The sequence below is a fragment of the Hyperolius riggenbachi genome, chromosome 1 (genome assembly GCF_040937935.1).
Source record: "Hyperolius riggenbachi isolate aHypRig1 chromosome 1, aHypRig1.pri, whole genome shotgun sequence".
Classification (NCBI taxonomy): domain Eukaryota; kingdom Metazoa; phylum Chordata; class Amphibia; order Anura; family Hyperoliidae; genus Hyperolius; species Hyperolius riggenbachi.
This window is the reverse complement of record NC_090646.1, coordinates 649921374-649944967: the sequence shown is the minus strand read 5'-3', so window position 1 is coordinate 649944967 and position 23594 is coordinate 649921374. Positions and strand designations below refer to the sequence as shown.

The following is a 23594-nucleotide window of genomic DNA, read 5'->3' as shown; positions in this document are numbered from 1 at the left end:
TAACCTGCTTCCATGGCCAGCTCAGTCCCCTGACCTCAATCCTGTTGAGCATTTGTAGGAAAAAGTCCAAAGATCACTTCAAAACTTGGAAAAGCCACCATCCAATCTGACTCAACTCAGCACGGGAAAACATTCCTCAGCAACAGTATCAGCATCTTGTTGAGTCCATGCCAAGAAGAATATCAGCTGTGATTAGAGCTAAAGGTGGACCAACTCGTCATTAGAGGGCGTCTTTACTTTTCTGGCCACTCAGTGTATCTATGTATCCTGACTTTGGCGAGGAAATGCAGAAGCTTCGAGCTCAATTTATTGAGGTCAAGAAAAAAGACTGCGCCATTGCAACATTAAATATTCGATGATGTTCCCGGCCAGTCTGCACGTTCTTGATGGCAATCGCACAAACTTCTTTGAAACTCCAGCTGATGCTACATCCTGGCTTGACTTTAGACCAATTTGATCTCTGCCTGAATGTTTATTTACAGTTTTCATGGCTTGATTGTGCTGGGTAGTAGCAGGCGCCGGTGGCATTCTGTTGCAGCTGCCATGTTCCAACAAGAGCCTTCTTTTTCCTTCTCTCACTCTTCTTATTCTACCTCTATTTGTTATTTGCTTTGCTATAATTGTGTACTGGGTAATTGGTGGCTCAGGTTACTTTCCTTTACTGAAGCTTATTACCCAGACAATAGCTTTTTCTTTCTTTTCTAGTTTCTTTCAATAGAAATATATCCTTTTACATTACATATTACTTTTTAGATGCAAGATGTTACTGTTGTTGCTGTTGTAATTTCACTGGTAGAGCTCAGCTGTACCGAGTATGTACGCCCCTGTGCACGTCACTTCAGAACCAGGAGTGTAAATACACGTACCGCGCTGTTCTCGGCGCCGGGCATGCACATGAACACCCCTACAATCCCCCCCCCCCCCCCCCCACGGCAGAGTACTGATCGGGGAATCAGGATATGTGTTCCCATTCACAGATCAGAGTGCCCCCAGTGAATGATCATCCGGCATTGCTGGTCATTTACACTACTTCCTGTGTACTGTTCAGTACACAGAATAGTGTGGGGACATCTAGTGACCAAAAAGTAAAATTACACCTGCACATACATTTGTTAAATCTGTAATGAAAAAACCTCCCCTGGGGGTACTCACCTCGGGTGGGGGAAGCCTCCGGATCCTATTGACGCTTCCCCCATCCTCCTCAGTCCCACGGCGGCGGAGAAAATCCTCCCGGAGCGGCGGCGATATAAATAGTTACCTTCCCGGCTCCAGAGCAGTCGCAGTATCCGCTCTTCCCACGGAGATAGGCGGAAATAGCCGATCGCTGTCGGTCCGCTCTACTGTGCAGGCACAAGTCTCCTGCGCCTGCGCAGTAGAGCGGACCCGACGGAGAGCAGCTATTTTCGCCTATCTCCATCAGAAGAGCCACAACAGCGCCCCCGCTGGAGCCTGAAAAGGTAAATATTTGTCACCTGTGCGTTCCAGGGGGCTGCAGTGAGACCGCAGTGGGACACAGGAGGACGGGGGAAGCCTCGATAGGGTCCAGAGGCTTCCCCCTACTGAGGTGAGTACCCCCCAGGGGAACTTTTTTTCAGTACAGGTTTTCTTTAAAGTGGACCTGAACTCAGAACTCCTCTCTGCTCTAAAAGATACACAACAGCATAATAACCTTTAAACAAAAAAACATTTCTTTGTTACAGCTGATCTAAATCCTAAAATAAATCTGCATTGTTTCTACTTCCTGATTCATGGAAGCAGACATATTGTTTACAGCCTGTGCTTTCAAATGAGCTTATCTGCCATCTCTGCCAAAGGCAGTCATGGGACACAGGGGGGGATCAAATTACAACTTGTGATTAGACACAAATGAGGGGGGATTACACAGGCCAAACTCTTTAAATACGCGCAGGCTGCATTTCTGTTATGTTTTCCTTGTGTCCTGGGAAAGAGTTCAGGTCCAGTTAAAAACAAATAAATAAAAATAAAATTCCCGCATTAATTTTAACCCCTTATTCCCCTCCACTACAGTTAGCAAAATAAAAACACTTGTTAAAAAAATTATAGCATTAAAAAACAATCATAAATAATTACCTTAGGAGCTTTTTTAATATGGATGTCATAAGAGTATGTCGCTATTATTTTTTTGCAAATTAAAGCTTGCAATTATTGATATAGTATAAAGAAACACAAAATGGAAAAAATACACCTTACTTTCTAAATAAAATATTGTTGCCATTTAAAAACTCTACCTGAACTGGAGTAGCAAGCGGTAGTGTTTAAGGGCTGGTTCAGACGAGCGTCTGTCAGGATGCTACATGTAGCATCCAAAACAAGGACACAGGATCTAACGAACGGCGACAACTGCCTTTCACCATTGTTTAAAAACCACAACCATTCATTTGAAGGGAACGGCAGAAGATTCCTTTTAAACAACGCTTTAGTTGGCAGGTGAAAATGTCGCGTTTGCTGCTCCCCATGAGACCCAGGCCTAAACTAAGGCGATTCCTGATTGGCATAAGAATATCCTGATTCAAAATTTCCTGCATAAGGTTCTTGTATGCTCTGTCTTGTTGGCTGAATGGTGATTCCATATTTTTTTTATTGAGCTTGCATTGCCCTCTACAGGTCAATTTAGATATTGCGCTCTGTAATGCAGACTCACCTGACAGAACTTCCGACACCAATTCTCCTTCTGCCGAGAGCTCTCGCACAATCTCTCCATCGTCTTCATTCAGATCCAGCCAACGGCCACATTTAAAGGTATATTTCTCCTTCGTCAGCGTTTTCAGCAAAGTCACCTGTGTTTAAGAGGAGAGGTCAGGCATGGATAAGCAACAGTCAAACCACTGGTAAACATTACTGGTGCGAAAGCCAGCGGAGTACCACACATTGCCGGATTAGTGCCACTTGCAGTATTATAGTTTTGTTATTAATTCATATGATGACTTTAGGAGGAGAGATTGTATGTGCAGCCAACAAGCAGCCATGGCATCTGCTTCAGGCCGGGAATTGGGCAGTATTTTAGGTTGCAACACACTGTCAGTTACAACATTGGTATCTGCAAGGCGTTGTAGGCCTTTGGCTCACAAGAAATCAACCACTACTCTCCAGATACTGAGCTCCCATCATGCTTTGCAGCATAACATCAGGAAATCGGTAAAATATGGGAGAGGTTTCCAAGCTGTAGGCATGTGAGTCGTCTAATCCATGACGTCTATAAATCCTACGAACCTTGTTTAGGTGCCAGCCACTAAACGCATTCCTCTTCTCGTGCCAGATCCGAATCTTGTACAGGACCCCAAGGTCTGGAAGCTCGACCTGCAAACCATCAAACGCTTGGTGAGGTTAAACCAACAACAGACAGCAACACAGAAGAGAGTGAAGGCCTGGATTTATCAGTGAGCAGCAGCCTCAGGAACACGTTGTATTAGTTCCAGGTTCATACTCAGTAGCAGAGAGGCGGACAGCATGACCCTTCTTACCATAAACTTGTCTAGCTGTCCAGTTTCAAAGTTGTCCGAGTTGTTGTCCAGCCTCATCTCATCGGACTTCCCTTTGTAGCCGTAGACTTGGAAGAGAATGTTGGCATCTGTCCCGGCGTTCTTAACGTCACTTGTCCATATCCAAAGTGACCAAGGGTGTTCTGCAAGTGAGAGACATTCATAAGTCCTACAATGCAATAATAATCGAGAATAATGAAAAAAACTCATCTCCTGAATTTCCTGTCTTTATCTGTTTCTAACTTAACTATAAAATAAGTCTGCATTTTCCAGGCTAAAGGGCGGGAAAAATCACTTAAACTCGATTCTTTGTATTGTTGGTAACCCGGATTAGGCCAGACAACGCAGTTCGGCACCAAAGGTAGTGGAGAGAGTCAAGTGATGTGCAACGTGGAAAGCAATCCCATGACCCTCTCCACTACGTTTGATGTTGAATAACGTTGTGCAGCCTAATCCGGCTTTTACCTTTGGTGCTGAACTGCGTTGTATGGCATAATCAGGCTTTTACCTTTGGTGCTGAGATGCGTTGTATGGCATAATTCATCTTTTACATTTGGTGCTGAACTGCATTGTATGGCATAATCTGGCTTTTGGAATGAAGAAACCTGGGTTTGAACACCTTAATACTTTTAGCCATAAACCCTGAACAAGCATGCAGATCAGGTGCTCTGACCGAAGTCTGACTGTATTAGTCACATGCTTGTTTCTGGTGTGATTCAGACACTACCACAGCCAAAGAGATCAGCAGGACTGCCAGGCAACTGGCATTGTTTAAAAGGAAATAAATATGGCAGCCACCATATGCCTCTCAGTTCAGGTCCCCTTTAAAGGAATTCTGTAGGGGGTCGGGGGAAAATTAGTTGAACTTACCCGGGGCTTCTAATGGTCCCCCGCAGACATCCTGTGCCTGCGCAGCCACTCACCGATGCTCCGGCCCCGCCTCTGGTTCACTTCTGGAATTTCAGACTTTAAAGTCTGAAAACCTCTGTACCTGCGGAGCAGCACCCTCGATCCTGCTGACGTCACCAGGAGTGTATAGCACAGGCACAGACCATACTGGGCCTGTGCAATACACTGCTGGTGACATCAGCGAGAGCGAGGACACGGCAACGCAGGCGCAGTGGTTTTCAGACTTTAAAGTCTGAAATTCCAGAAGTGAACTGGAGGCGGGGCCGGAGCATCAGTGAGTGGCTGCGCAGGCACAGGATGTCTGCGGGGGACCATTAGAAGCCCCGGGTAAGTTCAACTCATTTTCCCCCAACCCCCCTACAGTATTGTTTAAGCTTGGAATATCATACTGTTCTTACTTTTTTGTCTTTTTTGGCGCAGGGAAACCATTTCATAGAGTTCCCGTTCTATCAGACCATCTCCTTCGTCTATATCCAGCCATCGGGCACACGGGAAAGTCTGTTCAATGCCGGTGAATGGGCAGTACACCACCACCTGTGGGAAGAGGCACGCAAGATGAGATGAACCAATGATCTGTAGCACCAACAGGGGCGTAACTAGAAATCACTGGAACCCCCTGCGAAAATTTGGATGGTGGGGCCCGTGAGAACCAATATTATTCAATTGGCTAGTGCACACTTGAATATGTTTACCCCTTGCAGATAAAAGCAAGCAGCAGTGAAGAACTGCACACATTTTCTCTATCAATTACATTAGCTTCTGTGATGTTCACACATATGGACACACGGTGTGCAGAAAACGCATACAGAAAACCGACAGCTGAGTGTGCTCCCTGCCTCAGCTTATTACACTCACTCTGTCCATCTATGATGGAGCTGAACTGGCTCTGCTGCCTTCTCCAGTATCACTACATTACAGAGCACTTGGGAGGGGTAGAGAGGTTGGGGGCTGGGCGCTGTACAGAACAGCCTGCTGCACACTGAATAGGGACTGTCTACAAAACTGTGTATGATTCCTTATCAGTGGCTGAGCAGACGCAGTCATTAGAACAATTGTGCAGAGAGCAGAAAGTTATTTCTCTCCTTGCCCTTAGTTGTCAGTCTCTCAGGATGGGGCTCCCTGTGGCTTCTGCCCCCCCCCCTGCGGCTGCATCCCTTGCAGGGTCTATTGTTACGCCCCTGAGCACCACATCCCAAAGAGAAAACAGAAGGAGCCGCATATGAGGTGTATAAAGGATGTTTTTAGGCTTTCACTTTAGTCTATTAAAAAAGGAAGGGGGTGGGAGGGGGGGGGGGGGTTGAACAGGACACAGGATGGAAGACAAAGCAGGAAATAGAAAGAGACCAGAAGAGAGGGAAAGAGAGAGGGCAGGCGGTAATGGATTAAGATGAAATAGGGCCCTAGGCAAGGTAGTAGTTTTGGCTCATCCTGGTGGTCTTTTTGGCAATCCGAGCTGGGAGACGGGGTAGAAAAAGTAACAGTTGAGCCCCTGTCACCCACTAGGCCCCAGGCGCTTGCCTAGGTTGCCTTGTGGAGGATCCTGCTCTGGGGGCAGGAAAAAGATAGAGGGACAGGCTTTGGCAATGCCAATATGTAAATTGGTCCTGTCAATAAAGCTTGTTTTGAATTTGATAATAGCCAGGAAATAAATAGACACAAGGAGAATATTACAGGTAGGCTGCACTTAATGAGGTACTGTAGTAGAATTAAGTAAATTATTCAGGATTTTAATGGTATTTTTATCTGGTTTCAGCATCAGAAACACACCCTATATCTATATATTGCTGTATATTAAATGTAGCCCCGCCTTCTCAGTGATGTTTAGCATAGTCTGATTAGCTATGCATAATTCTCAGCCTAAGCCATTGCAAAATATACCCGATCTCCCAGAATGCTCTAGGCATATTTTGCACTGGCTTAGGAACTTTCAGTAACCAAACATTCTGCAGAGATCACCTGGCAGGACTTAAGATTTTGCCACCATGTAATACATTTCAGAATGTAAATCATGGAAAGATTTTATAATGGGCAAACACTGACTAAATAATTCATAAATTAATATTGTAAAAAAATAAATAAAAATAAGCAATTGCGTTCATTACGTTATTTTCATTACGTTATTTTCACTGCAGTTCCTCTTTAAGCTATTTGCTCATTATTATTATTATTATTTATTGTACTTATAAAGCGCCAACATATTACGCAGCGCTGGGCAATAAATAGGGATACATACATTGCAACAAGGGGTGACAGACAGAGAGGTAGCAAACGGTTGTACAACATAGCACAAGGTTATACATACAATCAGGGTATAAAATGCGGTTTACAGAGACCCGGCAAAACAAGTCCGAGTTAGTCCATGAGAAGGGTGTAATTGCTGGGGTAGTAAAATTAAGAAGGGCACACTAAGGGAGGGGGAAGGTCCTTGTAATTACCTCTACCTGTAACAGGCAGCTTGGTGTAGAAGCCAGTCTCTGTGGGGACATGCAGGTCTTCAGCCCTCCAACTGGACACATGCTTACCTATACACCCATCTAAACTGATTTTGGAATTCTTGGGGAGGTGGTTGGGTTGGATGTTTTTTCAAGTTATTAAAAAAGAGAAGAAAACCCTAGCCAGCTGGCAACCTCAGGTATATGGTTAATATATGTATTTTTCTACTGCAAAATGTGTTTAACTGACTCTAAACTATATTCCCATCAATAAAACTGCTATATTTCTTATTCTTGTTTAAATGCTAAAATAAAGAAAAACTAATGATAATAGAAAGGCCCAGTGTGGTTTGAATGATAAAACTACATCTTTTGGCTCTGAATTCTTTGTTCTATGTATGGCGAACGGTGTGGTGGGGGCGTGGCTAGAGGTGTGGGGGGCGTAGATAGAGGTGTGAAATGGGCGTATCTTAAAGTGCCCCCCTTTCTCATCTCAAAAAGTTGGGAGGTATGCTATGTATACTGCAAAATGTATGATACTGTGAAGACTATGCAAGCAATCGTCTCTTGTATGTGCAAAAATGTTTTTTAAAATGAATTGTAGTTTGTAAATAAAAATATTTTTTTTTTTGTTAGATGATCTGACTCGATAATCACCTTATTTCTATTTCTGAATATATTAGTTTGTCTCCCCTGTAAAGTCCTGATGAGCCCAAGATAAGATTAGCATCTTGTATGGGATGAGGAATTATTCAATTTTATTAAGAGATATTTTTGGGACCCCACTTGGTCAAAAAATACTGGGCCTATTGATTCAGATGGTCCTTTTATGAAACAACAGCACTAATAACTTGAAACAGAAAAGTGTGATAGAGAGTGGTGTATTTTGTAGAGCAATATGCTATTATGATCGTGTCTGACCTTCTCACAGTACCACCCTGAGCCAACGCCTAGCCCGTCATGCCCGATGGTCACCCGGCTCAGGGGGCTGAGCAAGGCAGCAAGCTCTATTTTGAAGATGTCAATCTTTCTTCGTTCGAATTCTCCACCTTCCAGAAAGATCTTCCCACTGTTCTTCACCCCCTTCGAACCGTGGAGAATGATGTGGACTTTGGAGTCCGTCCCGGCACCACGTATATCTCCGGTCATCACGGAGACGTTGTAGACGATGCCTGATGAGTACAAAACATTGAGGTAAATCACACTACACTAGCCTCTTGGGTCTTTCCTCAGAAACATGAGCATTTTCTGACTTGCCCAGTAAGATTGGCCATCATTGGATGGAGATAGGACGGAAACAGCTTCATATGGCCAAAGGCACACTTCAATTTCCTTGGTAAAGGAACACAAAGGGCTTGTGGCTAGAAATTCATTTTTAATTTGGTCACAATTTTGTATGAGGGTGCTAGTGATCCAGTAAAATCTCTGCCCACCTAGGACGGCACCACACGGTAAAATCTCCACCCATGCCCAACACTATGAGCCTGCTTAAGCTGACCCAACAAGATACCACTCCTAGTAGGAGGTTAGTGTTAGGCATTCAAGAGAGGGAGTTTAGTGTTGGTTATCTGAGAGAGGAGGTTAATGTTAGGCATTCTAGAGGGTAATTAGTGTTAGGCAGAGGAGAGGGGAGGTTAGTGTTAGGCATTATAAGGAAGAGGGGGAATAGTGCTAGGCAGAGGAGAAAGGAGGTAATTGGAGGTGTTAGGAAAGGGTAAGTTTTAGGCAGAGGGAAGATTAGTGTTAGGCAGAGGAGAGGGGGAGGTTATTGTTAGGTATCATAGATGGGAGGTTAGTGATAGGTATTGGAGAAGGGAAGGATAGTGTTAGGCAGAGGAGATTGGAAGGTTACTGTTAAGAGTGGAGGAGGAAGGTTAGTGTTAGGCAGAGGAGAGGGGGAGGTTATTGTTAGGCATCATAGATGGGAGGTTAGTGTTAGGTATTGCGGAAGGGGAGGATAGTGTTAGGCAGAGGAGGGTGGGAGGTTAGTGTTACAAGTGGAGGAAGGAGATTAGTGTTAGGAATCGGAGAGGAGGAGGTTAGTGCATGGTATTGGAGAGGGAGAGGTTGATGTTAAGAGTGGGGGAGGAAGGTTAATGTTAGGCAGTGGAATGGGGGAGGTTATTGTTAGGCATCATAGATGGGAGGTTAGTGTTATGAGTGGAGGACAGGGGTTAGGGTTAGGCAGAGGAGAGTGAGAGGTTAGGATTCGGCAGAGGAGAGGGGAGGTTAGTGTTAGACATTTGGGAGGGGATAGTGTTATGAGTGGGGGAGGAAGGTTAGTGTTAGCCAGAGGAATGGGGAAGGTTAGTGTTAGGCATCATAGATGGGAGGTTAGTGTTATGAGTGGAGGATGGAGGATAGGGTAAGGCAGAGGAGAGTGAGAGGTTAGGTAGAGGAGAGGGGAAGTTAGTGTTAGTCATTGGGGAGGGGATAGTGTTATGAGTGGAGGAGGAAGGTTAGGGTTACGCAGAGGAGAGTGGGAGGTTAGAGTTAGGCAGAGGAGAGGCTAGTGTTAGGCAGAGGAGAGTGGGTCGTTAGTGTTACAAGTGGAGGAGGGACATTAGAGTTAGGCAGAGGAGAGGTTAGTGTTAGGTTAGCGTTAGACAGAAGAGAGGGGAAGGTTAGTGTTAGGCACTCCAGAAAGCAGAGGTGGGCTGAGATTTTACCTGTGGGCGGAGCTCAACATGGCTGGAGATCGTACCTGGTTCCCTCAAGCACACTAGCACCTGTATATGACAGATAATGAATCTGATCCAACAGAAATAAATGAGCCGTTAGCCCACAATAGTCTCATAGCTTTGCAGTGGCTATCATGACTAGGGCATACCTGTTGCTTCACTTCCTCCAACCAGTAGATCCCTCTGAATTTTTCCATCATCTTCATCAATGGCTAACCACCGAGAGCAGGGAAATTCATAGATGGCTTTGTTTCCAATATCCTCAATAATAATCTAAAAGGCCAAACATACATTAATAGAAACATGTTGCCTCCCATGGAACGAACAAACTCTAAAGGCCTTCTTTACTCTTCTTTGCACCAAAACTCTCCTTTGCACCAAAACTCTCCTTTGCACCAAAACAGTCCCTGCCCCAGATTAGGTGTTAATTGTTATGGCCACTATTGGTGGTCACAGCAGTGGCTGCATAGTGTATTGGGTAAGGGCACTGCCTTTGACATGGGAGACCAGGGTTCGAATCCTGCCTTGGGTCTGTACCTATTGAGTAAGGAGTTCAAGGCAAGACTCCCTAACACTGCAGGGTGGCCTCTTGAGCGTGTCCCAGTGGCTGCAGCTCTTGAGCGCTTTGAGTCCGACAGGAGAAAAGCGCTACACAAATGTTCAGATTATGCTTGTTATATTACATAACTCCTGACAGAAGGGCATGGCTTTCTTTGGGGTCACTGCAAGGGGAGTGTGAATGATGGGTGGGGGGGTTAATAAGGGTTTTTCTGGGGATACTGAGATTTGTAGATGCATCTCTGAGTGTGAGTCTGAAAGTTCATTGCTCCCTGAAGAGTGGCTTTGTATATAATGTGAGAGATTTAGAGCCTCAGTATGCGCCCGATCACAATTGATGATTGAAATTTCTGCTGGCTGTGTTGTTTGGCAGGGCAATTTTTGGCCATTTTGGCGCTTAATGAGAAACCGTGACCAATAATTGAACTTCATCCCAATCAATAGCTGATACCCCCTTTTACATGAGAAATCTTTTCTTTTTCACAAACGGATCATCAGGGGGCTCTGTATGGCTGATACAACTCACTGGCTCAAACTCACTCAAACCTCACCAAAACTAAGACAGACGTAAAAACACTATTATGAAAATAGATCATAGTGTTTGTGTGAAGCCTGTTTCGTTACGGTTTACAATATTCTCCTGGAAATCCAGCACAGCTGCAACAATTGATACAGACCAAATTAAAACAATTACAGATTAACTAGTTCACGAAAAGTACCTGCCATTCATTGTTATGCTATTCAGACAACCTTTATGTTAATCAGTATTGCCCATCATTCATCCATGTTTTAAGGGAACAAGCAGTTGTGCTTAAGACTTGCATAAAGCACAATCTGCTAAGAGCCCTCTTAAGCAGTTGTCACCCCAGGCAGCTGCCTGGTTTGCCGGTGCCTAAAAACGGCCCTGTTGTTTGGTGTGTGGGTAGTGCAGGGACAGAACTGGCTTGGAAAACGATACTGCGGTCATCTCTAAATGATGATTCTTCACCTTCAAGCAGAAGTACAGTCCAAATGACCCTCTGCTCCAATAGATCAGCCACAACACTAAGGGCCTGTTTCCACTACAGCGGAAATCGGGCAGAATCCGCAGAGTTTCCCCGCAGGCAAATCGCACAGGGAAACTCTGCCATAGGGGATAATGCTGCCACCGGCCGAATCGCTTGCCTTATCAATTCGCCTGACATTGCAGCATTTTTCTCTGTGAGTGGCACGGCTTCCAGGATTCGTCTGCGAACTCGCTTAAACAGGAAGTGGTGCCGCGTGTCTCGCAGGACGCACAGCGGCTAATGGAAACGGGCACTGAACATTGTTAGAACAAACTTTTTGACAATTTAAGATTTGTATTGAAGCGAGATTGTCACCATAAAAATCAAATTTCAACAGCAACTGGTCTGAGTGTATTAAGTTATAAGGATGCTAATCCTGCATTCAAAACTTACAGAACTTTTTCTGCTGTTATGGTTTGGAGTTATCACATACTTAAGAAGCACTGGCCCTTTAGTAGTCAGTGCAAAACAGTTGCATGTTGGGGGTTCTTTTTATCTATATTGTATTCCTCCTCTTCCCTTTATTTCCCTGCCAGCTGCTTATCTGAAACACGATCCCCTGCTCACTTGTGTTTACAAGCAAGGCTGAGGTGACTCAGCGATTGGAGGAGAAAAGAAAAAAAGTAAAGGGCAGAAATGACATCAGGTTTTAGCCTAAACTGTGGGCAAAAGACATGGTTCCCACCAAGAACAGTATTCTCTTCATTTGCTATATAACATTCACTGAAATCAAAACGTGGACAGTACAATACATGTGTTATGTAAGCAGATCAAGTATTTATCTACTTATATATGGGTTTTTTTCCCTGACATAGTATCGCAAATCCTACTGCTTTAATAATGACATAAAACACTAGTTAATAGGTTAACACTGAGAACTATTGTTGGCATCCGAATTCAGGACCTTGTGGTTTAGCACCTGAACAGCCGCATTCAGCACCATGTCAGCACCGGACAGCAGGACGGGGAGTGTTTCGTTCAGCTCTGATACTTCCTGATTCCAAGTTGGAAGAAGGAAGTGTCAGAACTAAATGGAACACGCCCCTTCCTGTTGTCCGGTGCTGACATGGTGCAGCTGTTCGGGTGCCCAGCCATGTGACTCCGAATTCAACACTACTGAGAATGTAGAGAAATGTGCTGATAACACAAATGACAATCACTCAGTAAATGACTGCTTGTCAATATTACCTTCTCCAGGAACCACCCGGCCGAGCCGCCCTTGTTGTTATGCCCGATGGTGATTTTTCGAATCTTTCCCAAGTTGGGCGCATCGATTGTAAACTTGTCTTCTGCTCCTTTCTCAAAGTTGTCCCTGTCGTTGTCCAGCTTCCTTTCCCCTGAAAGGACGAGACACATCAGCTACAGCTCACACTGCTGCTGAATCTGACTCTAATTCACTAACGTTCTCCAAGGATACAGAACAAAGTGCTGAATTGGAACTGCTCAAATGCCTCAACACTGCTCAGAGAGTCTCAGCTACGTAAACACTTACTGCTTATCAAAGTAACATGGGACACTACCCGATTCCTCCACATTTCTCAATGTGTCACCGCCTATTTCTACCGGAAACAACGATCTCTGGTTTCAGGTCTTAAAGTGAACCGGCGACAAAGCACCCTCATGAATTTTACCATATATATCAGTATATGTATCAGTATATACATTTGTTGAAAACACCTACCCTGCTCTCTGTTTCATTCTTCACTGCTCAGCCTGCTTGTTACCAGCCCTGATAAAATCCTCAACTGAGCATTCAGCCTGGCTTTGCTCAGGAATCATTATAGCTTAGTCTGTCTTCTCTGATGTATTTTCCAGCCCAAGCCTGCCCCCTGCTGGCTCTGCTATAATGATTCCTGAGCGAAGCCAGACTGAATGCTCAGTCGGGGATTTTATCAGGGCTGATAACAAGCAAGCCGAACAGTGAAGAATGAAACAGAGAGCAGGGTAGGTGTTTCCTCTAATGTTCCCACTGATATATATGGTAAAATACATGAGGGTGCTTCGTCTCTGGTTCACTTTAAGGAGGTGTATTGGCAGCCAATCGACGATCCGATTCAATTATTATAATCGGATGAAAATCCGTGCCACCAACATCATGCCTGATCAATGATGTGACCAATTTCATGCGCAAATTGGTTGCATGTATAGTGTATAGAGCCATCTAGTGGCCAAAAAGTAAAAAAAAAATGTGAGTTTAAAAAAATAAAAAATAATTATGGTCTGAGCATTTTTAATATGTATGTAATCTATATTACTGTTATTTTAGCAAATAAGGGCTTGTAATTATTGATAGGGTACAAAGAAAATACACCTTTATTTCCAAATAATATATAATCACCATACATTTTACTAGGAACATAATTTAAACATTGTAATAACTGGGACAAATTTGTAAATAAAATGTGTAATTACTGAAAACAATTATTACCCACAAAAAGACTAATCTGTGGCAAAAAAAACCAAAACAAGATACACATCATTTAGGTGTGATAAGCGATGATAAAGTTGTGGCCAAATGAATGGAAGGCGTGCTGACATGTAAAAATGACTCTTGGCAGGAAGGGTAAAACAATCTGTGGCGTGAAGTGGTTAAAATGTAATATTAGACAAAACTTGTGTTATTACACAAATTTCTTTAGTCTCAATCTCAATATTTTGTTATGGCTTAGTAGCAATTCAGTACAAGAAAATGTGCAGAAGAAAGCAACTACTTTTTCAAATCACCATATTATTATTATTATTATTTATTTATAAAGCGCCAACATATTCCGTGGCGCTGTACAATGTAAGAAAACAAACAAGGGATACATAATGATACAGACAATGATATACATTAAATATGAACAATGATACAAGATACAGCACTGCTGATTACAATTTGATTTAACATGATGACTAAAATGTATAAATGTCTAACAGTGTGCAAGCAATTAAATTAATAACATTCCATGACACAAAAGGGTGAGAGCCCTGCCCTTGAGAGCTTACAATCTAAAGGAATGGGGTGGAAACAAGAGGTGGGGAAGTATACAGTATATGTACAGGCAGTGCGTAATTAGGTTATTTAGTGGGTGCATGGCCTAAGCTACAGAATATGCTTGTCGGAAAAGGTGGGTTTTGAGGGAGCGTTTAAAGATTTCAAAGGTGGGAGAGTGGCGGATGTGTTGTGGAAGGGCATTCCAGAGGAGGGGTGAGGCACGTGAGAAGTCTTGTATACGTGAATGTGAGGAGGTAATTGTAGAAGAGGATAGAAGAAGCTCGTGTGCAGATCTGAGATTGCGGTTGGGTTGGTATCTGGAGACTAGTGAGGACATGTACAGGGGAGAGAGATTGTGGAGAGCTTTGTAGGTTATGGTTAAGAGTTTGAACTGAATCCTCTCATTAATTGGTAGCCAGTGAAGAGCTTGACAGAGAGAAGCAGCAGTGGAAGAGCGAGAGGAGAGATGAATGAGTCGAGCAGCAGAGTTCAGTACAGAATTGAGCGGTGATAGTCGGTTAGTTGGAAGTCCACCAAGCAATATATTGCAATAGACCAATCGAGATATAATAAGAGCATGTACTAACATTTTGGTTGTGTCATGGGAGAGAAAAGTTCGGATACGTGCTATGTTTTTCAGTTGGATATGGCAGGAGCTGGTTAGGAAGTTAATGTGAGGAGTAAATGAGAGAGAAGAATCAAATATTACCCCCAAGCACCGTGCTTTGGGAACTGATGTTATAGACGTTTTTAATAAACATTTTTAATAAACATTTTGTCTGGCGAAGAGATGTCTCAGATACGCTCACCTGTGTCTCCGTTTTCACCAAAAATATTCAGGAAGACATCTGCATCTGTTCCACTTCCATTGGCAGAACCGGTGAAAACTCTGGCTATGTATTTATTCACTGCAAAAGAAGAAACATATAAATTATGAGTGTACCTCTTCCACTCCACTATTACTAAAAAATAAACGGGCGAGCCCCTCCTTCTCACCCCTGCATGACATTCTTTCTTCCACCCTCATTGGCTGATGTTCCAGTCAGAGCCGGTTCTCTCATGAAGCAAGGTGAAACACTTGCATCAGGCGCAGAGATTACAGGGGCAGCATGTTTGTACAGCATGCAGTCAGAGTAGGAGGAGAAGTGAGAGGAGAGTGAGGTGAAGAGGTCATCATTGGGGAAAAGCAGCTTGTTGTGCTGTGTGAGAAGTCTGACAGTAAGTGAGGAGGGGGGAGGCAGGAGAGAAGCAGTGTCTCATTGACTCGCACAGCAGAAGGGAGGAGGTGGCACTGCTGTCCTGACTGGGCAGGAATGGAGGACGACTGACTGGCTGAAGGTGAGCAGTTTGAAAATAAACTAATAAAATAAACGATTGTATCTATCTTCCTTCTCCTAAAAATGACATTTTGATATATTCCAGTTTTATTTTATGTTTAAATCTACTTTTAAGTTTTTACTGTTTTATTGTTTTTGCTCAATGACACATTCATTGAAGTATGCCAGAGCTAAAATCTATGAACTATTGACCCTGTTAATCTCTTTTCTGCTCTCAGAAGCTATTTTCTGCTAAGAAAGTGTTTTATAGTTGGAATTTCTTATCAGTGAGGGTTAGAGATGTCGCGAACGGTTCGCCTGCGAACGGTTCCAGGCGAACTTTGGGGGTTCGCGTTCGCCTGGACCAAGCGAACTTTTGCGGAAGTTCGATTCACTCCATAATGCACTATGAGGGTCAACTTTGACCCTCTGCATCACAGTCAGCAGGCACGTTGTAGCCATTCAGGCTACACTAAGCCCTGGAGCCCCACCCCCCCTTATATAAGGCAGGCTCGCTGGCCATGACACTCACTCGTGTGCCTGCTGCAAATAGACAGACTAGGGAGAGCTGCGGAAGATTTTTTCTCCTAGGGAAAGATTAGTTGGGCTCTTGGCTTGCTCCTGGCTGATTGTTATTGCTAAAATAGCACCCCTCAACAGCTCTTTTGAGAGCGCTAATGTTTTCCTGATGTGTTTTTGTGTGTGTGTTGCTCACTGACACTGACATTATACAGCCCTATCTGTTGCAGCTGGACCTTTTTAATTGTTATTACTGTGCCAGCCAGGCCGTGCCTAACTATCTATACTGGGACACCTACCTATGCCTACCTAACTACTGGGACACCTACCTATGCCTACCTACCTAAACTGGGACACCTACCTATGCCTACCTAACTACTGGGTCACCTACTTACCTATACGGGGACACCTACCTGCTTACCTACCTATACTAGGGGACCTACCTATGCCTACCTACCTATACTGGGTCTCCTACCTATGCCTAGTTAACTACTGAGGCACCTACCTACCTATACTGGGACTCCTACCTATGCTTACCTACCTATACTGGGTCTCCTACCTATGCCTAGCTAACTACTGGGACACCTACCTATGCCTGCCTACCTACCTATACTGGGACTCCTACATATGCCTACCTACCTATACTGGGTCTCCTACCTATGCCTAGCTAACTACTGGGACACCTGCCTATGCCTGCCTACCTACCTATACTGGGACTCCTACCTATGCCTACCTACCTATACTGGGTCTCCTACCTATGCCTAGCTAACTACTGAGGCACCTACCTACCTATACTGGGACTCCTACCTATGCTTACCTACCTATACTGGGTCTCCTACCTATGCCTAGCTAACTACTGGGACACCTACCTATGCCTACCTACCTATACTGTGTCTCCCACCTATGCCTAGCTAACTACTGAGGCACCTACCTATGCCTACCTACCTATACTGGGACTCCTACCTATGCCTACCTACCTATACTGGGTCTCCTACCTATGCCTAGCTAACTACTGAGGCACCTACCTACCTATACTGGGACTCCTACCTATACTGGGTCTCCTACCTATGTCTAGCTAACTAACTACTAAGGCACCTACCTATGCCTACCTACCTGTACTGGAACTCCTACCTATGCCTACCTACCTATACTGGAACTCCTACCTATGCCTACCTACCTACCTATACTGGGACTCCTACCTATGCCTACCTACATACAAGAAGATAATAAGGTTGTTGCTTCATTGTGGACAGACCAAATTTGATCAGCTTGACAGGCGACCATATGGGTTGGAAAACTGCCATGGCCTGCACTCTCGCCACGGTGCGCACCAGTCCAGCACGGCCGTCACTACGCAAACAGCTGTTTGCGGTGCGTTACACAGTGAGTTTGGTGAGTCAGTGTGAAGCAGTACTCTAATTACACTCCCTGATTGATGTATACACATGCAAGATGTTTGAAAGCACTTTATGCCTGCAATTTAGCATTCAATGTGATTTCTGCCCTTAAAACGCTGCTTTGCGTCAAATCCAGATTTTTCCCCAGGACTTTTGGTGTCTATCCCACTCCGCCATGCCCCCCTCCAGGTGTTAGACCTCTTGAAACATGTTTTTCATCACTTTTCTGGCCAGCATAATTTTTTCTATTTTTCAAAGTTCGCCTCCCCATTGAAGTCTATTGCGGTTCGCGAACTTTTACGCGAACCGAACCTTCCGCGGAAGTTCGCGAACGGGGTTCGCGAACCGAAAATCGGAGGTTCGCGACATCTCTAGTGAGGGTAACACTGTAGTAACTTCCTGTCTAGCCACTTGCATACCTGATATTTAACTCTTTCAGGCAGAGAAAGAAAAAAAGGTACACAGCATAGTTATCTGTGTGCTTGGCACTGTACATACACATGGCTATCTCATCATGTCACATCTCACCTCGGGTATGCTTTAAGGCCCGCGGGCCGAATGCAGTCCTCCTTGCCATTTTATGTGGCCCTCGAGAGATTTCAGTGTGCATTATTGTAAGCAGTAAAAAAGCAAAATGCCATCCTATACAGAGGAGCACATTGCTGATAGTGTTTCTGGCTGAAACATTGTCAATTTGAGCCGGGGTGCAGCAGCAACCCACGGGACCCCCCCCCCCACTGAAGTTAGCATGAGCCCCCCTCCTGGGATCATAACTCCCTCGTGTGGTTGGTAAAACACCCACACCCTCCCCCGACACCATCTCCCCACCTTGCAGAGTAACACAGTGGATCAGTGAAATATAGTGCCTTCTCCAGCGGTGCGTCAGGTCTCTTCCGTTCTTCCCAGCAGTCGCACCCTGTGCTTCCAGACCTCCAGCTTCCAATCATGTGACATGCATTGGGAGCCAGAGCTATGCAGCATAGAGCGTGCGGCTCTCAGGAAGACCAGAGGAGACCCGAAGCAGCACTGGAACAGGTAAGTATTAAACTGTTCCACTGAGCTCCTACTCTGCAGAAGGGGGAGGAGCTGGCCCCTCACAGTTGCTAAAGTTGCAGCACTAAAGGTGGCCATACACTTATAGATTTGCAGCAGATTTGACCATCAGATAGATTTCTGTCAGATGCTTGTGAAGTTGAATCTGACAGGAATCTATCTGATGTGTGCCACACGCTAGGAACAGATTTCCAATAGATCTCAGAATGAAACCTATTGGAAATTGATTTACTTGCATTATTGGACCATTAGATCCAATGCAACTCTATGGGCTATCCATCTGCTGCCAGCAACAGATCATCCTAGATTTTCCATCCTGTCAGATAGATCAAATCGACCGCAAATCGATCTGGGAATTTGATAGAATCGATCGATGTGCGATCGATCTGTATGTACAGCACATACAGTACTTATGTCCAGGGGCATAACAATAGACACTGCGTGGGATTCAGCCGCAGGGGGGGGGCAGAAGCCACAGGGGGGCCCACCGGGGGGGGGGGGGTTATTTTCCATTTAAGGGTGCGTAGAGAAAAATCTTTCTGCTCTCTGCACAATTGTTCTAATGACTGCATCTGCTCAGCCACTGGATACAGAATCATACAAAGTTTTGTAGACAGAGATTTGTAGACAGTCGCTATTCAGTGTGCAGCAGACTCTTGTGTACAGTGCTAAGCCCCCAGCCTCTCTACCCCTTCCCAAGTGCTGTGTACTGTAGTGATGCTGGAGGAGTCTGCAGAGCCTGTTCTGCTCCATTAGAGATGAACAGAGTGAGTGTAATAAGCTGAGGCTGGGGGCACACTCGTCTTTTCATGTGTCTGTATGTGTGAAAATATGCTTGTTTTATCACAGATGCTAATCTAATTCAGGCTGAGAACACACTAAGCAGAAACACTAGCTTTGCATAAAAGGCAGCATTAACGCGAATAATGTTAAAGTGATACTTAAGTCAAAGCTAAAAAATGAGATTTACTCACCTGGGGCTTCCCTCAGCCCCCAGCAGCCGATCGGTGCCCTCGCAGCTCCGCTCCGATGTCCCAGGACCCGCCGGCGAGCACTTCCGGTTTGGCCGTCACCGGCCGACAGGCATGGGAACGCGAGTGATTGTTCGCGTTCCCAGCCTGTATATCGCCCCCTATGCTGCTATTGCGGCCACAATAGCAGCATAGGGGGCGATATACAGGCTGGGAACGCGAACAATCACTCGCGTTCCCATGCCTGTCGGCCGGTGACGGCCAAACCGGAAGTGCTCGCCGGCGGGTCCTGGGACATCGGAGCGGAGCTGCGAGGGCACCGATCGGCTGCTGGGGGCTAAGGGAAGCCCCAGGTGAGTAAATCTCATTTTTTAGCTTTGACTTAAGTTTTCCTTTAAGTCAAAGGGACACATGGAAATACACCTGTATATGCGTTTTTTAATACGTGTTTTTAAAATGCTGGTTTTGTTGCATATTTTCAAACATGCATAAAAAAACGCACATAATGAAAGTCAATAGTGATGCAATGTATTGCATCTTATATGCGTTTTAATATGCGTTTTTGTAAAACAAACCATGTTTTCTGATGCATTTCCGCTTCCTGATGACTTCCATATAAAAAGCGCATGAAAAATGCATACAAGACGCACGCATGGATCTACGGGAAGAACATGCAAAAAGCAAACACACAGAAAACGCACTTAAAACACAGAAACGCACATGACAGAAAATGTCACCTTTTACAAACTGCCAAGTGTGCACCCAGCCTGATAGAGAAAATGCCTGCAGTGCTTCACTGCTGTCTGTTTTTATCTGCATGGGGAAAACACATACAAGTGTGCAGTAGTCAAATGAATAACATAGCTGTGGTGGGCATCCAAAGTTTCGCAGGGGGCCAGTGATTTCTAGTTACGCCCCGCGGACCCTCCGCTGTTGGCCAGAACCCTCATCTTCTTTCCGGCTGCGCTTCCTTCCATGCACGAGTGCGGCCCTAGCGCGCAGACGCCAGTGGGTTGGTTCCCACGTGGTAGCTGCACTTGCATGGAGAAAAAAAAGCTGTGCACTAGCGTCTCCAAGCTACCGTGCAGGTGAAGGCTGTGCTTGGCGCCTGCACAGTGTGGCCGCTCTTGTACATCGTGGGGAGCGCGGCCACGTGCAATCTTCAACATTAAAGTCAAAGATTGTTTTTTTTTCTCTTTTAGGCTGCTTACACACCAAGACGTTACAGGCGCACGTTAGTGCGCCTGTAACGCTCCCCCAACGCACAGCAATGTAACACAAGTGGGCTGTTCACACAGCCCACGTTGCGTTACATGTAACGCTGCACGTTCTCCGCAAAGTGCAGCATGCTACGGCGTTGGATCGGCTATAGCCGCGTTAGACTGTTTGCACATGCGCAGTGGGGGGGCGGAGAGGAGGCGGGGAGAGCCAGCTACAGTAGCCGCGCACATGGCTACTTAATATTCACTGCACTGGCGGGCGCTGATTGGCCGGCGGGACCATGTGATGCGGAGTGTCTCGCTCCGCATCACGTGGACCCGCTGGCCAATCAGCGCCACTCTGGGAGACATTATAGGAATCGAGCCGCCTAACGCGGCTCACTCTACCGTCGGCTCTTGCAGCACCATACGTTGTTTTAGGTGCACGTTATGCGACCTTAACGTAGCACCTAACGCTACGTCTTGGTGTGCAAGTAGCCTTAAAGTTACAGGCGTCCATTAAGCAGATGTGAAAATATACTGTCAGCTAAAGGCTTGTACACGCGCTACGTCACTTGTGCATGGCAAAGTTACCGCAGTTTCGTGAACACGCCCCCATCTCTCGACCTGCCTGGTATACACCATGCAATTTCCCAGCAGATAAAAGAGTTGAAAGGGAATCTGCAGTGAAAACAAACTTATGATATAATGATTTGTATGTGTAGTACTGCTAAGAAATAAAACATTAGTAGATGTGAGTCTCATATTGTTTCCAGTACAGGAAAAGTTAAAGGGGCACTATGGCGAAAACATTTAAAATTTTAAAGGGACTCCGAGCAGTGCAGTAACTATGGAAAGATGCATATCATTTTAAAGCTCTCTTTCTCCTCTTTCCAATGATATATAAACCACCGCCCTGCTTCTTTTAGTTTTCGCTATTTTCGCGATTGAAATTGCCGCGGCCGCGATTTCGATCGCGAAAATAGAGAAAACTAAAAGGCGTAGGGCAACGATTTAGGTGTCGTCAGAAAGAGGAGAAAGAGAGCTTTAAAATCTTTCCATAGTTACTTGTATTACACAGGACGACACTTTCCCCAGTGTCAGCAGCTCCATTCTGCTGAATGCAGCTGCTGACTTTGAGAAAAAGTCGCCCTGTGTAATACAATATAACTATGGCAAGATGGATATCATTTTAAAGCTCTCTTTCTCCTCTTTCTGACGACACCTAAATCGTTGCCCTACGCCTTTTAGTTTTCTCTATTTTCGCGATCGAAATCGCGGCCGTGGCAATTTCAATCGCGAAAATAGCGAAAACTAAAAGGCGTAGGGTGGCGGTTTATATATCATTGGAAAGAGGAGAAAGAGAGCTTTAAAATAATGCGCATCTTTCCATAGTTTCTGCACTGCTCGGAGTCCCTTTAAATATGTGCAAACATAGACAAATAAGAAGTAGGTTTTTTTCCAGAGAAAAACGAGCCATAAATTACTTTTCTCCTATGTTGCTGTCACTTACAGTAGGTAGTAGAAATCTGACAGAAGCGACAGGTTTTGGACTAGTCCATCTCTTCATAGGATTCTCAGCAAGGCTTTTATTCTTTATAAAGATAGTCCCTGAAAAGGATTTAACCACTTTACCCCCGCGCGTACGGATTTCTCCGCCCCTTTTTCCATCCTTTCACCCCCAGGGACGGAGAAATCCGTACTCTGCGCACTCCCGCCGCTGTCCGCGCTCCCGCTCGTAAACACGCCGCCCGCCGCTAGTAAACACGCCGCCGCCCGCTCGCCCGGAGATCAATGAACGGGAAAATCCATTCCTGTTCGTTGATCTCAGCCCCGCAATGATCTGCTGCCGCTCGGCTGAGCAGCCCGATCATTGTGAAAAAATAACAAAGTCCCAGCCTCTTTCTACTTCCTGCAAGAGTCCAGAAGGACGCTTGCAGGTCGTATGAAACAAATTGGTAATGGTGCCATCTTGTGGCCAAATAGTAAAACTACATCCTAACCATTTTTTACACACAAATAAACTTGTTTTACACAAAAAATTAACTCCTTACCTCCCACACTCCCCAATTTTTTTTTTTTGTAATTAAAAAAAAAATAAAAAAATTTACAATTTAAAAAAAATACATAAATAGTTACCTTAGGGACTGAACTTTTTAAATATTTATGTCAAGAGGGTATAACACTGTTACTTTATAAACTATGGGCTTGTAATTAGGGATGGACGCAAAACTGAAAAAAATGCACCTTTATTTCCAACTAAAATATTGGCGGCAAACATTGTGATAGGGACATAATTTAAACGGTTTTATAACCGGGATAAATAGGCATATACATTTAATGGGTTTTAATTACAGTAGCATGCATTATTTAAAAACTATAAAGGCCGAAAACTGAAAAATAATAATTTTTTTCCCACATTTTTTCCTATTTTCCCATTAAAACACATTTAGAATAAAATTATTCTTGGCATAATGTCCCACCTAAAGAAAGCCTAATTGGTGGCGAAAAAAACAAGATATAGTTCATTTCATTGCGATAAGTAATGATAAAATTATAGACGAATGAATGGAAGGAGCGCTGAAAGGTGAAAATTGCTCTGGTGGTCAGGGGGTAAAACCCCTCAGTTGGGAAGTGGTTAAACAATGATGCTGGCAGCCTCCCTACTCGCTGCACACTTTTTTTTTGCAGTTGGACAGAGTAACTGCCATTCACTCAGTGCTTTTGAAAATAAATAAATATCTGAGAATCCCCCCGTGAAGAGATGGACTAGTCCAAAACCTGTCGCTTCTATCAGATTTGTAAGTGACAGCAACATAGGAGAAAAGTAATTTATGGCTCATTTTACTCTGGAACAAAATGTTCTCATTTGTTTAAGAGACTTCAGTGGTTATCTATGCAAAACAGCTTCTCTGAGCTCTGTAACTTTATAAAGTCTTGGACAGCATTGTCTTTTGAAGCCGGAGCAGTGCTTTTCAGCGCTGCTAGATTTGGGCGCAGCCGGCGCCTCCATAGACTTCAATAGGAATCATTCCT

General features: G+C 44.7%; 1 protein-coding gene across 2 annotated transcripts in view; it reads right to left on the bottom strand.

Moving 5' to 3' along the window:
* Positions 1–23594, bottom strand: part of LOXHD1 (lipoxygenase homology PLAT domains 1) — a 275680-nt gene that overhangs the window by 129481 nt on the left and 122605 nt on the right. For both annotated transcript variants that reach the window (XM_068251570.1, XM_068251579.1), the window contains exons 11-18: positions 14913–15011; positions 12315–12463; positions 9672–9795; positions 7763–8013; positions 4808–4943; positions 3483–3643; positions 3232–3318; positions 2663–2798 (exon numbers count right to left, since the gene is read on the bottom strand). In XM_068251570.1, coding sequence (XP_068107671.1) covers positions 2663–2798; positions 3232–3318; positions 3483–3643; positions 4808–4943; positions 7763–8013; positions 9672–9795; positions 12315–12463; positions 14913–15011 — 1143 coding nt within the window. The remainder of the gene's footprint in view (positions 1–2662; positions 2799–3231; positions 3319–3482; positions 3644–4807; positions 4944–7762; positions 8014–9671; positions 9796–12314; positions 12464–14912; positions 15012–23594) is intronic.